The 17,442-nt window shown below is 35.9% G+C and overlaps 1 protein-coding gene across 3 annotated transcripts in view; it reads right to left on the bottom strand.

The window, feature by feature from the left end:
- Positions 1-2,784: 2,784 nt before the first annotated feature.
- Positions 2,785-17,442, bottom strand: part of HnRNP-K (Heterogeneous nuclear ribonucleoprotein K) — a 129,328-nt gene continuing 114,670 nt past the window's right edge. For all 3 annotated transcript variants that reach the window (XM_089638781.1, XM_089638782.1, XM_089638783.1), the window contains 4 exons: positions 8,887-9,015; positions 6,703-7,203; positions 6,134-6,303; positions 2,785-3,939 (listed from right to left, as the gene is read on the bottom strand). In XM_089638781.1, the coding sequence (XP_089494907.1) occupies positions 3,885-3,939; positions 6,134-6,303; positions 6,703-7,203; positions 8,887-9,015 (855 nt within the window). In that variant the 3' untranslated portion in view covers positions 2,785-3,884. The remainder of the gene's footprint in view (positions 3,940-6,133; positions 6,304-6,702; positions 7,204-8,886; positions 9,016-17,442) is intronic.

Genomic DNA, 17,442 nt, shown 5'->3' with positions numbered 1-17,442 from the left:
TTCATCTTAATTTATCCTTAAAGTAGTTTTAAAATGGGTGAATCATTTTTGTTTTGGTGTTTTTCTGTCTAAAAGTCAACAATTTTTTTATTGTAATGCTTATTAATTTGTTTCAGGAAGTGTTCAAGAGTCCACTAATTTAGTACAACCTGAGAAGCATTTAGAAATACCCCAAAATAATGTAATTTTAATGGATGGTAAATGCAAAAAAAATGTTTTACTCTGTGACTCTGAATATTCTTTTATGTTTTCTTATGTTTTAAATTCCTTCATTAATGCTTTACAATATTTCGTTTCAGAAAGTGTTCAAGACTCTTTGACTGGTGTTGAGTTTGGGATATTATTAGGAATATCTCAATATGATGTCATGTTAATGGTAGGTAAACTTAAACATACTTTATTGTGACACTTAATTCTTTTGAACATTGAACTAAAAATGATTATTTTATTGTACTTTGTATTTTCAGAAGATAATCAGAGTAGTCTAGAGTATATCGCTACTACCACTGGTACAGGAGATATAATTTTGGAATACGTACAACAAGATGAGATACTCAATACTTTAAATCAAACTCACCAGTACCTCGTATCCGATTTGTCAATCCCAAAACTGTATGAGCTCTATAATATGTTTTGTGGAGAAAAAGAGTATGCCCCTCTTTCGTTGAATCGTTACACTAGAATCTTTACAGAGGATTTCAACTTGTCGTTTGGTGTGCCTAAGACAGACACTTGTGGGACTTGCGTTAGCAAAAAATCTGACCAAATTCATGTAAATATGTACAAAGCTGCATTTGAAATGCAAAAACATGATAAGAAAAAGGCATCTGAATGTGATGAAACTTGTTTCATCACATTTGATTTGGAAAAGACGCTACCTCTCCCAAAGATATCCACAAAGTGGCTTTCTATTTAAGAAAACTGTGGCTCTATAATTTGGGATTACATTGTGTGACAAAGGAGTTAAATAGGTCATATTTCCATGTTTGGAGTGAAAACGAAGGGGGCAGAGGGAGCGAGGAAATTGCCAGTTGTTTAATGGCCTTTGTCAACACCATGCAACTTCAGAGCAACAAGTCTCACCTTATTGCGAGGAGTGACTCTTGTGCCGGTCAAAATATAATTTATTATGTTTTGGAAATATTTAATTCTAGCAAAAAAATTCAAAATAATTGACCATAAATTTCCTGAGGTTGGTCACTCATATATGGACTCTGATAGAGATTTTGCATTGGTAGAAAAAAAATTAATAGATGCCAGTCCATTCAATCAGTGGACCAATATGTAAATTTAATGATGTCGGCTAACACAAAAAATATACCCATCGTGACAATGATGGCTGATAAGTTTGTTAATATTAAAGAATTAGGGCAGCAATTGAACTTTATACACAATACAAAAAACACTATCGGAAAAAAGGTTAACTTTCAAAAAGGAATTCGCTGGATAAGAGTGGAGGAATTCGGGATTTATAAATATCGCGAATCACTCTCCGAAGAAGAGCCTTGGAAAGAAGTGGATCTTAAAAAAAGGTGTGAAACATTATCTTCCCCGCCAATGCTGTCATCAAAAGTGAGAGATAACAAAGAAATCGATGCGGCCAAATGGAATGATATCCAAAAATTGTTACCATACCTGGATGAGGTTTTTCGTGGATTGATAGACTTAAGTCTCAAAAAAAAATTGACACATGCTCTGCTACCTTTTCTTTTCAATAATAATTATTATTTAGTTACTTTATATAAAAAAAATGTTTAATTTGTTTGATTAAATAAAACAACAAGAATTTAACATGTTCTTGCCTTTCAATTCTGTATCTTCCTCACCTATCCCTGAAGATGGCATGAACATGTTAACTACATTTTTTTGTAGAAAACATGTTTATTTTAACTTTTAGACTGCAAAACTACTTAATATTACTAGATGTAATGTAAATTTGGTTTGTTTACTACACCATGAAGGATTAGTACATTGTATATGACATTCAAATAAAAAATTATAAGGCAAAACGCAAAAGTCTAAATATCTCAGAATGCCTTCAATGTAAGTTAACAACTTCTTGCCTTGGGGTCTTCATTTATTTCTTCTGTTAGTTTTTTTGCGTGATCCTTTTTGGGGCAAGAGATGATTAGTTTCTTATTTGATGCTTTTTGTACTCCATTTACTGCAATCCCCAAATGCGATGTTTTAATTTTTTTAACTATCATGTCTCGAATATCATCAGAAGTTGTATTAGTATTTTCACTTGCAATTATTAATGAGTATTTGGCCTCTGGTATAGGTATTGAGAGGGTTGACTTGTTGTACGTTGTATTAATTGATTCCTTTTTTTCCTTTAAATAATTTTCAATTTTTTCTGAATGTTTTTCTTCATTTAATATAAGTTTATTTTGTAGCTCAATTATTTTTTCTTGTAGTTGAAGTTTTTCCTTGCACCATATTTCCTCTAGCTGGTGTATATCTTGTTCTATGTTACTCCTTTGTTTTGCCTCTTTGACAGATGAGCATTTTCCAATTTCAATTTTAATTGAGTCAATTAATGATTGGACACTTCGGTCCATAATGAGTTATTTAATTTTGAAAATAGTTTTATTTTACTTATACCATCATGTAGAATCAGAATAATAGAAGAGTATGTATGAGACGATGCATGAATGTGAGTGAAGCAAGGAGTGTGTGCCAAGACCGAGTTGTTTGTCGGTCCGTCCTCTCTGCTACAATATAAAAATCTGTTTTTTTACTCGCGCAGTAGATAGGTAGGGGAGGATTGGAAGGAAAAACATGTTTTCTTATCATATAATAACTCTTTATTCAATTTCAGTTAACATATATTTTAATAGAGCTCCGAATTCCACATTTTTTATTGCTCCATAAATTAATTAATGGGCAAAAATGACCAAAGATAATTTGCAACTACCAAATCTTTATAAAATATATCCAGACCAGATCTGGACCATTTAGCGGGCTTCCCCCCACTCCACAAAGAGTCTCGTGTTAGTTCACTACTACAAGTATAATTTTTGGTAGAGGTAAAATAGTTTTAGTAGATACTTAATAAATGGTTAAACTTGACTACATATTTGTACTCTTCTTGCATTTTCCACTTATCAAAAAATATAGCTGTTCAGTCCGCTCTCTTTACTAGAGAACATAACCGACAATGAAAAATAACACATAAGACCTAGTTACATTAATGGTTAATGGTTACCTCTTACTGATTCCAATGAATTGTGAACTGTCATTCATAGACTGACTCTGCTCTGACAGCTCGCATTAATGCCCAGCAGTAGTTTAAGTATAACTAATCCCAAACTAAAAGGTTACACTCATGAGTCCAATAGGAATGTCAGTGAAAACTATTGTTCTTAATAACATCTACCAGGGATAGTGTGTGGCTTCTCTATTTCTATATTGATATCTTATTACATCTAAATCGGTACATCGTTCCTTTGATTAACTTTGTAATTTGTTAGTGTTTTGTATAAATGATTGTTTTTACAAAATGCTCCTGAATTTTAAATATTTACATAAAATATCTATTCTTTTAATTGACAGCTATCCCTGAATAAAAATATTAATATTCTAAACTTATGTACAGCTTCTAAAATACTTCGAAAATCTTTGCACATAAACTATTGCCGTGTTCAACATTGTACAGCTTACAGATACAACTCCCTTGGTACGGGTCGTACCAACATTAGAAATGCCACCCACTTAACACAGAAGGTTTAAAATTGCATTCGCAACACAGAAATGCATTTTGGAGCACTCTGTAATGCAAATGGCTCTCTCTATGGTAAGTTGGTATTAGAGAAGTATTATGTTAGGCTTCGATTACATAAAGATGAATGAAAAACTTATACAAATATTCTTGCGGCCGGCTTTTAGTAGTCGTCTCCGCGGCCGCCACCACCGCCTCCATTGTTGCTTTCATGGACACTGCAAGGCAAACAATAACGCACATTAGTTATGTCTCATTAAATGTACAGTACAATTTAGTTATAGCGTCACTATAAGCTGATTGCACAGTTGGTACACTTTTAGACGAGAGAGTGAGGAAAGATAGTATAAGCCAAGTTGAACCTGTTAGTGGCGTTGCACCCCAGTCGAAGAAGAGTCAGTTGAGAGGACCGGCCTTTGTAGGGAAACTAATGATTTTTTGTTACATCAAACAGAACAACAAAATCACTAGTCTTCCATACAACGGCACGGCAGCGGTTAGTCACCATGGCGTCCCAAGCATTCCCACACAGATAGTTATGTCAAGATGATGGTTAATTATTATGAATAGCACAGTTTTTGGTTAAAAGATTGCCCAAGGATGTAGTACATAAAACAAAACGGAAACACTCTTCTTATAATTATGTTATATGATCTCAAATAATTCTTGATAAAGATCCCTTTTGAAGATTTAAATTTAATGTTTTCACTCTGAATACTGATTTTGTGACATCTGCGCATACTTCAGATGGATTCTTACAACTCTTCAGTTTTGAACCCCAAACAAAACACCTTTTCTGCTTTTATATAGATGTCATAATAAATATAATTTTATTATAATGTACCGAAGTACGTGGGAGGAGTTTTAGCGGCCTCAATATGCCAATGCAAAAGAAATGCAGCTGCCCAATTTTGGTGGCGGATATGCCAATGGGTTAAATAGGATGTCCAACTAGGAAGACCATACATGTACGAAAAACTTTATCCATTTGATTTTTTTAGCTATAAATTTAAAATCTATATTGCTATTGGAAGAAAAATTTGTTGTCACTTTAATGCATTTTTAGTGTGATTTATGCGTTTGTATGATTGATGAAATCTAAAATCTATAAATCTGTATGTAGAAAATAATTAAAGTATTTAAGAATGTTCACTTTTTTCTAAACTATTTGAGGTTATTCACAGCTTTATATTGGAGAATTAGAATTATTGCAAGCAGTTTGTTAAAAGAAATTTGTAAAATATTTTACACTATAATGCAAGTACGTAACAATGAAATGTTAAATTATTAGAAGCAGAAGAGTAGTAAACATTATTTGTTATTACTTATTACAATACAATCGAAACAGCGTAACCAGAAATAAAACGTAGAAACAATACAGCAAAAGGACGAATAAATGCATTTCATAGTCTTGAATAAGCATGCAAGCAACTAATCAGATGGAATATTTAAATTCAAATATAAAACACATAAAACTTGTCAACACATTTGCACATTGCTCATAATATAATATTTTTGTTTGCATTTAATGCAATCCACAAATAGTTGTAATACAATTTTTTGTGGTACACATCATGTGTCATTTTATAGACATGTTTACATTCAAATCATCAAAGACACGCGCAAAGCATTGTGAAAAAATAAAATTAGCAGTATTTAATTAGCCTTTTTAATGAAATAATTTTTGTGGCAAGGTAATGAATGACTATTTTGTAATAAACTGGCAAACCCGTTGTCGTCGCGTCGCGTTGTGTACGAACACTAGCAAAATAGTATGGCGGATACTCACGAGCAATGCGTATACTATGCGCACAAACCTATTGTATAGGTGCAAGTATTGAATCAACGACTAGAATTAATGGAACATTATTGGTCCAATATTGTAAATAATTTCTGATTATGCTAAATATATAAATGACTGTTTTTTTCCTAAATAAAAAAAACAAAAACCTCAAGTCGTTTGTAAGTATCTCCATGTACTAATAGCCTTAGAGTGATGATGCGATACATATATGTATTTATAATAATAATACCTCTGGTCATGTCATGTATATCGTCAACAGCATCATACAGTCTAAAAATGTTATTATGAAATTTAACAGAGAAGCATTTTCCGCCTCTGTCTGCATACTTGGTTCATACTATTCTACCACTAGATATCGCGCACAGCAATACCAGACAACTGACATAGATGATATTTTGAATAAAATACTGCCAATTTCCAATACTCCCGCCAAAGCATAGCTTCGATGTCCTGAAATGTTTTTTATCTCCAAATTAGATTTTTGGCATTTGGCCGGTATTGTTTATTTGTATACGATATATGAATGTGAATGAAGAAAGGAGTATGTGTCAAGACAGAGTTATCCTACTCCTGTAGAGAAACGGCGTGATGGTTAGTTAGTTTAATACCTCTGCTGCAGGAGGTACTGCGCCATCTGAATCTGCTGCGGCTGCCCGGTGATGGTGATGATGCGGTCGTTGGCTCCGGGAAGTGGCCCATCGATGGTGATGCCGGCTCCCGACTCCTGACGGATCTTGCGAATCCTTGAACCGCCCTTTCCGATTATGGCACCGGCCAGCTGGAAGCGGAAGTAAATATTAGATTTGACAGAATAATTTTTTCTTTCTTTAAATAGAGATTTAAATTTTATTTCATTCATGTAAAAACAACAGCCATTGGTGTGATTTAGCTATATTAAAAAAAGTTGTTATTTGAACCATATTTAATGATAAGGAACTTTTTCGCCCCTTAGTTACATGTCTTGTAAGATTAAGTTAAATGAGTCATAAAATGGTCTCTCATTGAAGCAAAAAAAAATTATTCGAGTATGAATAAAATGACATGGAAAATGTAATCAGAGTTTATTTTGGGTCATCACCTTGTTCTTTTGTCAAACAGATAATGTGTGTTCTTCACAGCATAAGTGGCTGAGCTGTAATGTAAACAATATGTTAATAAAAAAAATGGCGTGTCTTACATCCTTAGGAATGGTAACTTGGGTCATGTTGGGATTGAACTCTCCATCTGCGCCAACAGGCGCCGGAGTCTCCAGGGTTCCTCCGCCGTTGTTCTGCGGAGCTCCAGCCCCATTGTTGTAGTTATTCCTGTTGCCTCCAAAGCCGCCATCACGTGGAGGGCCGAAGCTGTTGTCGTTCCTCGCTCCAGCGCCGAAGCTCATGCCGCCACCGCCGAAGTTTTCTCTCGGAGGGGCATCGTTGAAGTTGTTCCTCTGAGGAGGGGGGCCCCCGAAACCTCGGTTGGGTGGGCCTCCGAAGTTGGCGCCTCTGGGGCCGCCTCCGGGTAGAGGGGGGCGCGGGCTGTTGAAATTGCGCTCTCCGTTACCGCGGGGAGGGCCAGGGGGACGCCGGTTGGGGGCTCCTCCGGGAATGTTCTGCCCTCCGTAGCCACCATACTCTTCGGCGTAAAAATCATCGTAGTTGTGAGGATCGTAGTTGTGCTCTGCTCCCTTGATAGGGGTCTGAAAAGAGATAAATTCTTGTAAACGGATCTCAAATGACTTCACTTTAGAAAAGAAGGTAACTAGACGTTACTATTAAGGAAGAGATGAGGTACCTTCAAAAAATTAATCAATCATCTTGGTGAATAGGCAAGAAGAGCGCTATTAAATATGATGTGGACAATGAATGATTACTTCCAATCTGTACTGAGCAAGAGCAATATTATCACACTTCGGCCGGGAAAGGCAGTTCTACCCGTTTGGTCGATTGATGCTTAACGCCGGGATGGGTAGTTCTGCCTTTTGCGCCGGCCTCATTTCAATGCCAGAAAAGACGGAATTATTCTATGTTTTTTGAATATTATATACCAATCTCTTTGTAACGGTCCCAACTATATGCTCATGATTAGCTGGGCTATGCTGAGTTACTATATAGAAATTTTTATTAAAATATTTTTGAAGTCATAGCAATTTAAATCAAATTAAAGAAATTCGCGCGGGTCCTTTATTTTCGCCCGGAGACAGCGTAGTGCCAGGGCAAAAAATACCCGCCAGAAATGTGTTATCATAAAATTAATAATAATCCACTCAACTGATCTCACAAGGGCGCCCCTGTCTGTACATTGTAGAGACAGGGGAGCTATGTCGTCACCCGGGTGGGCAGCATCATGGGGCGGGTTAAAGTAGGGGCTGTAAGAAGGGATTTATTAGAGCGGGTCTTGAGGCCGGGATTATATGGACGAAAAACAGATGCCAGTAACTCGTTCAACATATGAGCTGTCTAACACAAAAACGGGCCAACATCAACTGTGAACGGGTGTTCTGCTCATGCATGTCGAGTTACACGCACATACTCCTATACACCGGGGATCAATGGTGCTACATTCTTAGAGCAGGCTCTATTAAAATAACCGTAGAACAGACTCAACAAGCGCACATTGTGTCTGTGCATTAGAGATAGCAATCGGTCTGTTGGTCGGACAATGGATTGTCGATAAGATGGACCGCCCTCCTTTGAACAGAATCAAGTGCGTTTATTAAGTATTGTCGGGCTCCAACCCAGAGGTGGCTCCAGAGCCCCGATACTTGAGCCGGTCTGATATACTTACTCCTGATATAGCATTTCAATGGAGTCTTTATTGGGGAGGGTGCTTCCATCAAATTGCACCAGACAGTCATTGATCTCCCTCTTTGCCGAAATCAGACACGCTTGGGTTTTTGAGATGTTGGCCTTACCCCAGGCACGAACCTTCTCGAGGTGGTGGTTAAATTTTTGTCTCAAAACTTCCCGAGCTGTATGGACATCAAAAGTGGAAGGGGGTTTGTCAAAAGGATAACTGTCATGAACAGTGCAGTCGTCAGCGTAGCAATGAATCGGTGCGCATTCAACGACATTGTTGACGACGACAGAAACAGCGTCGGCGACAACACAGATCCTTGTGGCACCCCCACATTGATTTGGTGCGGAGAGGAAAAAGAGCTGTCAACTACGGTTTGAATTGTTCTTCCCACGAGTAAGTCCGCAATCCAATTATTCAGGGTTGGATGGATCCCACACGGTGGTAACTTCCCCACAAGCGCCCGACGGTTTGAGTTTCTCCAAAACGTTCCAAGTACCGCCCCGTAATGATAGTAAATCTAACATGGTGAAGGTATTTCTCACCAAATCTTCTAATGGCATGATCAGCAGTAAAGTGAACTCACGGCTTTGATGAGGTTGACAATCTCCTTGATGGCCTCCACGCAGGTATCGGGGCGACCGATGATCTGGATGATGCGGTCGGAGCTCTGCGGGGCCGTGTTGGAGAAGATCTTGATGCGAGAGCCGGTTTTCTGGAAAACATCAAACAAAATTATAAAGAGACCATCAATATAAATAATTATTATTATTATAAGCCACTTAAGGGCTGGTATTTCGGTTACTTTTTAAGGTTGGCTAAAGAGATGTTCAAGTTCGTCAAGTTGATATTGGGTTGGTATCCTGACAGCCTAATTCTTGTCTCACAATATTCCTGAATATACTGTAAAATAGACGGTAAGTTTTTAGCACAATTTTTCTGAAAATTTTAGCCAGTAAAAAATGTTAAGCCTTAGTTAAAATAATTGGTAATTATCACACCGCTTCAGTTCACAGCTCTTTCCTGATAGGTACCTATACAATCCATACGTCATTCACATCTATACATAAACTTGTGTTATTCAAACTCTTATGTTTACTTGGTCATGCCAAATCATCTTACAATGTTGTTCAAGTCTTGTTAAATCAACTCGCATGCGTATATTCTTTCAACACACCTTCTTCATTAGAAGACATTTTAATCTCATTTGTAATCAAAACCCTCTGCCACAGGCTACCTGTATCTGTTTGTCGCCCTTATATATAATCTGGGTAGAAACCACGAAGAATCATAACCCTTATTAATAAATATCTTCCTACAGTCCCTATCTTAACCCCCCTCACAACGCTACCCAACCGGATGGCGATATAGTAACCAGTCAAAGTCTACAGACAAAACACAGTTATGAGATATAAATAAAAAATTAAATTTTAAAATTATGGAAAAGAAAGAGCAAATTAACATAATTCAAAAATTCAGTTATCCAAGTGTTTTTAAACCTTTATAAGAAATCATAAAAACCAAAAGTTTTCCTCCTAATTTTTAAATACATTTATTTGAATTTCGATTTTGTTTTCGTGAATGAATTAATTCATGTCATGGAAGTGGAAATCAACCCAATTCCCGATATCTGATCATTCTATCAACTTTTGGTGGCAATCACGCATACCACAGCAGTTAATATACGACATAAATGTCAGTCCTACCCAATTGGGATTTGGCTCAGTTGTTGGCACGGTTGATTCCAGTCCCTGGGGAGGAATATTATAGGAGGAATTATAATCAGTCAAACCAAACAAAAATAATATACATATACCTTTTTTTTTAATATCTACATATATTAATAAAAATAGAAGACAATATTTTTTAAAAAGTTTTTTTTTACAGGTTGATTTTTATATATATAATTTAACTAGCTAACCTGTTCCCGGCGTTGCACGACTTTTCTCTACTTTCTATAAATATAATATGCTTGTATTATACTCGTATATTTATAAAAACCTTCCGGAAGAAATTCAATAAACTCTAGTGAAAAACCCGCGGCGTAGTTTAGAAGAACTAAGCGCACAAATAGACAGACGCGAATGGCGACAGTGTTTTATCGTATTTTAATTTAATATGATAATAATATTTCTTTACATTCATTTGATGCTAATTTATAATATTAGAAAAAAAATAAAACAACTGGATTTGGTAGTTGGTACCAAAATCTTCATTTTAATTTGTAGTCAAATTATGAAATAATAATCTCGAAATCATGAAAACATACAGAGAAAATCGGAATTATTTTATAGAAATGAGGTTTAAGTTATTCAAATTATTTCACATTTATCTGAAAAGCGGTAATAATTAAAATTCAAGTAAAATAAAATGTTAAATTTTTGAGGTCCATAAATATGATATTGAAGGGGCTGGGATAATAACCGGTAAAGTTTATAATCGCACAAAAAAAAAAAATATAACACTTCCAAAATAAAAATTAATTTTTAACTTACTTTCTGAAAATTCTAGTCTAACAAAAAAAACAAATTAATTTAATTTACGATATTTCAGAAATATCAAATTTAAATGTTGCAGAAATGCAGAATATTTAGTAAATATTATACACCTTTTCCGAATGCTTCTCACAAGGATTTCTCAAACCTTTGTTCAATGCATAAAGAGCATTATTTCGAGATCGGTAATTTTCGTAGAAATACACCGCGCCGGTTGGTGCTATTGTGCACTGCGATTCAAAAGAAATACCCGATTTCGAAACGGGGAGAAAAAAAATCATAAGTGAACAAAATTAGAACACACCTCATGTTAGTTATTATACAATTTTATAAAACTGAATAAAATTCACAAAACACAGATTTTTTTGTAACACAATCGATTCGTGTTTTTTTCGAACATTAAAAACGTGGGAACGTAATTTAAGATTTGGTGTTCGATTTTCAAAAAATGCATCGTGAGAAAAGTGGTATGTTAGAATTGAAGCGGCAATTTCGGTAACTTCCCGCGGCCGGTATTCGCGTTGCACTGACAGGGTGACGGGATGGGACGTGAGACCAGCCGACTCGATGGCCTCGCCCGGGGTGGCTCTCGCGGGGCAATGTAACCCCTGGGGCAGGCGCGCTAAGGACCAAGTTGCCCCGGCAGGAAGACAGCACAGGTGGCGGAACATATGCGCGCGCAGCCCCCGCCCCTGTCCCTCGCGCCCCGAACAGAAAGAAAGGTAATACGGGATGTGGTATTATCGTGTAGAGTGCTTACTGTTGGAGCTGGGGCCACTTTGTGCAATGGATAAAGCCGATTGATGGAAGAGACGATTCAATATTATTTTATTACATTTTTAATCTATGCACATATCTTAGGTTCTTAGTTTGGGTTAAATAAAAGAAGAGAAACTAAATTGATTGATAATAATGGTCGCTACGTAATAATCAATTTTAACGAAATAACTAGGTATTAATTAACATGCATTATTTTCTATTTCAGTTGACCGAAATAGTTGTTTTTCATTGTTATTAAACTGATAAGTGTTTTAAAATAATTTGTGGCTATAAAACTTGTCCAGTATTTCGTTGATGTAAAGAAACAATAATTAAAAAAAAATCTGGATATTTACCAAAGTCCTTATCATATTTTAGTTATTACTTATCTATTTATGGAGAAAATATACAGTACAATACTTACCTGGTAGGTCACTTGAGATTAACACTTAATTAACATTATCTGATTGTTTATTGGCGAAATTTAGATACAGGATTTAGGACTTAATTGAAAAATTGAATATAACTGGACTTTCTCTTAGGATTGGTATATTTAATTTAAGGGTACGACAGCTTAAAAGGGTAAGTTTTTAGTTTAGACCTGAATTCTGTTGGACTTGTTATGGATCTTAGTTCCGGAGGGAGTTTATTCCAAGCCTTCGGCCCAGATACTCCGAAAGCGCGATCACCAAACTTAGTATTTGGCTTGCGCATAGGTTCTATCGTTAATTAATATAAGACGTTTGCCAAACTGGGAAGTTAAACACTAATCTCGAATATATAGCATCCAAATAAAAAAAATACAAAAAGTGACCTCAAACTTCAACCCATCGAAAGTTCAGATTAAAAGCTTCAACTGAATTCTATGTCACCATACAAGTATATCATGAATCGTGAAATTTGTTACATCATTTCATAGATTATAAAACTTTTAATTGACATCACTACGTAGGTAGTCATATATTATTCTCACTGGAAAAGAGTTTGCAAGACGAAGGTTCGTGGTAATATTCGAACATGGCGCAATTTAAATTCAGTCGCTTCCACCTGCCGTTGCAATTATTCTCAGTGAATTCCGCATTTCGCAAAATAATTAATATAGACAGATGGAAAATTTTTAAAGAACCTTGCAGGGGTTTCAAAAAAAGTGGAGTAGAATTAAAATTTTAATAAGAATTACAATAACGCCCTCCCCCCACCACCCTTAAAAGCCACCGGTACCATGACATACCGACATTGGATCCACGATACCTACTAGAAATACAAAACAGTGGAAGTGTGTTGCAACCCAAAGTAAGGTCAATTTTATCTAACTCCGAGTGAATTTGATCCAACATTAACAAATATAGAAGTATTTTTTAACAGAAATGCAGGTTTCATGGTCTGCATGGGAGTCAAGGAGACAAAAGGTCCTTACGGCTTACCTAAATGGCGACATAAGTTGTCTTTCAAATGAGGTATAAAAATGGTTTTTTTTATGACGACATCCAATAGTTGGGATGATATTTTGGCCTCAATTGTCGTGAATGGCCCGCTTTCTGAAAACGAGACATTTCCGCGTGACGCTTTCCTTCGGGACAGAGTTCCTAAAATCGGGACAGTCCCGTTCAGGATAAAAATATAAACGGGAAGTACGGTCACATTATGTATGCACCCTCGATAACATTCTCAACACTCTTTGGAAAAGAAAACAGTGCACATATTGTACTGTTATGTTATTGTATTCTCAACAAAAAAACAACCCAAATAATACCAGGAAACTAACCCTTTATACAGAAAGTCGCAATAAATATGCCTAATTGCTTGTTCAACCTACCACTGCCAATACATCGAACGGTGAACTCTGGCGTCATACAAAGTTGCAAAAGTTGGTAACGTCATTTCAATCACGAGCTATTGTAATGTCCATTTCACTGTAAAATCATAAAAAGTGTCAAACTGTTTGTTCCGTATTTTTCGACTGATCAATAAGAAAAATATTTCGAAAATAATGTTGAAATTTAACATCAAAATCTATTCTAGGGCGAAGGGTAAAACCGAGTAGCAAAGCTAGTAAAATAAAATCTCAAACACCACTGTATTTTATAAAGCCCCCCGTCGGCTAACTTTGAATTTCTGCTTTAAATTATTATAAAAAGCATTTTGAGTCTTCAATTAATTGGTCAACGTTCAATCATTGCAAGCTTCGAACACACCTGCTCCGTAAAGATCTGCCCAAAAGATCTCAAACTGGATGATTTGGAACTTGGACAGCTCAGGCATTAAAACAACAGCGACTCTTTCATTTTAATTATTCGGTTCAATTTTGAATGTCCATTGTATAATTTAGTTTAAATTCGAACCGGAAGACAGAATAGACTCAAAAACCTTGAAGAAATTTTAATTTGAAGTGAATAACCTGAAGTTTATAGCAGGTGCATTCATTTTTGATGCACCTTTATGGGTGTGGTGCAATAATGACTGCAAACTATCAATTGTTGAATCCTCACATTTATTTTAATTTTTTTTATTAAAGAATTAAGGTTAGTATAAATATTTCTGCGTAATGTAATGGGTAAAATTATTCACGTTCAATGAATTTAATTTAAAAAATTGGAACTAACTGTGGGGAACCAAACCTAAGGTAGGTACCAAAATTATTTTATATAAATAATGGTTCTAAATTTGAAATGGGTATTACTTTTATTAAAATTTTTGACAAATCTAAATCTTGATCACTAATGATTTTTAACATCATAATTGAAGTTTACTAACGGTGTTCTTTCAAAAGGTTAATTTATGACCATCTCTCTTAATTATTTTTTTGATGTTTCACAAATCGAACGATTATTATGATATCCCGTGATTTTTAACGGGTCTGCGGTAGTTATGATATAATTCTTAGATTTTTATTACGTGAGATAAGTTACGTGATATTAACCACGTAAACCTAAGCTTATGTGTGGTGAATCCATTTAGAGAGCTTCGACAAGAGCGAGCTTTTCCACGAAGTTCGAATATTATATTTGATCTCTATAACAAGCAACCTCGAGTTCGAACTATAACACAATTTATTTGGTTACCAACACGGTGTTATGGTCGCGGGTTACCTCAGAGAGTTGTATTATCTCAAGGAGTCTCGCGTGCCAGCTGACCACCGATGCAGGGTACGTGTTCGTCGGATGGCAGGTGTTAGGCCGGGCGCCGCGAGGGGAGAAGCGAACTGATATATTTATATAATTCAGGCTGTCATGCGTCAGGAGCAGGGATATAAACCTTGGCTTCTTCCGACACTTGCAAGCTCGTAAGAATGTAGCTCAAGTAAGGGTGCAAAAAACTTGAAAACTATTAAGTTGGATCTTACTCCCCACTCTATCAATCAAATCGAGTTTTTTGTAACGTTTTAACTCCAAGCGAGTGTATTGTGCAACCGCTTAACCCTAGTAGTAGTACTTTCATCACTTTTGTTCAGTTTGCAATATTTTCTGTGTATTTCAAATGCGCTATGTACATCTGATCTTATGTTTTAGAAACTACATAAAATTATCTTTCCGGTGTATGCATTTAAAATAAACATTATTATTTCTAAATAATAAAATTTCAATATCAAACGTGAAAAAAGTTGTCAAAAACGCTAACCACATTTTTACTTAACTCATAGAAAAAATTGAAAAAGAACTGGATATTTTGAAAATACGTTCGTTTTGATTGGGGAATTAGCAAGAAAACTGTATCTTCACTTTTATCTCGTTAATACAACAAAAAATAAGAAATATTTTTTAAAGTTAAACCGCTAATTACGATTAATGGATTCCAGTAAAAATATTGAGGCAAACTGGAAAGAATCATTATTTCTATAGAAACAAATGTAAAAATATTTGTTTAAAATATGGACGCCCTGTCATATATGACCCTAAAACGCTGGAGGGGTTAAAACAATATAATAACAATAATTACTATATCGGATAATTTGTACAATACAATACACCAATATTATAATACAAGCATACCTTAATACGGTTTTTCATCTAGTAGAGTTATTTTATTTGATGAAACTATTTAACTACGGATCTGCAAAAATTAACGTTAGTCCAATAGCTGAAGCTGTCAAATTATATTAATACTTTTATATTAGTTACTCATATTATGTATCACATACACTTATCTACTGCAATGTTTACTAAAGTATCTAGGATTATTATTAAAAGCATGTAATTGTACGTGTAAAAGTATTTAACGGCGTAGGTAAATAATTATTCGCAGGAAGTATGCTTACAATGAACTAATAATTCACAGTATGTAAGTAATAATTCACATAAGTAGATACCCATAAGAACGCCTTCGATTGAAATTTTCAAAAATTTAACGTACCAAATGTACAACAAATTATATATCAAAAGTATAAACTATTGAAACATAAAAATACGGAATCCTTTACTAGACCCCCTATTCATCACACTAGATCGAATCGACATTACTAAAAAAAATTCCAAGTTAAGCGCGCTCTACACTCGCGGCGCGAACGGCCGCGAAGGCCGCGAAACACGAGTGTGGATCTTGTTCACGCCTTCGCAATCTTCGCATTCGCGCTTCGCGCCATTCCCCGATTTTTGTCGGTTTTTTGGCCGGTGACAAAGGGTTTGCGGCGAACAAGACTGAAACTTTGCAAGTGTGGATGGACACAGTTCACGCGCGGATCGCGGCGTATATTCACGGCTCGACTTCGCGCGCGAGTGTAGAGCCAGCTTTATAAAACCACATTCGGACAAAGAAGCTACATTTATTCTGCAACAAAACTCCACGACATCTTTCCCCAGATGTAAAACGAATAGAAAATTTTGACGAGTACAATTCAAGAATTAAAATCTGGCTGAAAGAGGTCAGTGAATAAACTCTAAAAAAGCACTAACAACGACATAGAAGAGGCACCTAATTAAATAACTTTAGCACGCCGCAACAGGAGATTATTGTGATACTTAAATACACCATAATATTTCGTCTGTTAACATGTTTTATATAGTCGCAAACAACAAAACTTATTAAAAAAAAAACATAAGCTTGTGAGAACTACGGTTTATAGTTATTTACTATAAATTATAACATACCGTGTGCACAAATGAGTGCAACAGAATCACAATCACATTTCGCCGTAATGTTATCTATTATCTCTTGCACTGTTATTATACCCCGTCCTCCGTATTCATACGTAGCAGCAGATACACGAGTTGGCACGGGCGTGTCTGCAGAATCCGCGATATTACACGACTTGGGTTATTTATCGTGCACCGGCCTCACCCATCCCCTAATGGTGTCGGGCGGTGGGGGAGGGAACCTATCGACCGGCGGAACACGTGAGCGGCAGGACCACGTGGCAGCCCCCCGCAAGCCCGGAGAGACCCTTATCAAACCAACCACCAATCCTACCGCCCAACCACCGACGACGGCTTGCGGCCGATTTACTCTCCGTGTCAATATTGGAGATGGATTTACAAACGATACACTGATTATTGTCTGTTATGTCGTAATCAGGGATAATATACCTAAACGACCGGCTAGATCGCATTCACATCAAATTTACATTTATATAATATAAGTTCCGAACTCTTTCTTCTGAGGAATTTAGCAGTTTTAGCACTTTGACCTAAGATACCACAATAAAATGGTACTGTCAGTACTACCTTATATTTTCGTATGTGTTTATGAGAAAGGCAGATTACAATGAAATATAAAATGAATAGACTTTATTTACATACACTCCACACAGGAGTTTTCAGCGACTTCCTTCAGGGCCTATGTTATCTTTGGGGATGCGCTGCTTGGAGAATCTTTTTTATCAGAGGATGAAGTGAACGAACAAAAACATTAGCATTAAAAATAATAACATTTATTTAAAAATATACTTATCTTTA

This window comes from Hesperophylax consimilis, chromosome 13 (assembly GCF_061612785.1).
Source record: "Hesperophylax consimilis isolate HC1 chromosome 13, BYU_Hcon_1.0, whole genome shotgun sequence".
NCBI classification, from domain to species: domain Eukaryota; kingdom Metazoa; phylum Arthropoda; class Insecta; order Trichoptera; family Limnephilidae; genus Hesperophylax; species Hesperophylax consimilis.
The sequence above is the reverse complement of the archived record's forward strand: the minus strand, read 5'-3'. Positions and strand labels throughout refer to the sequence as shown.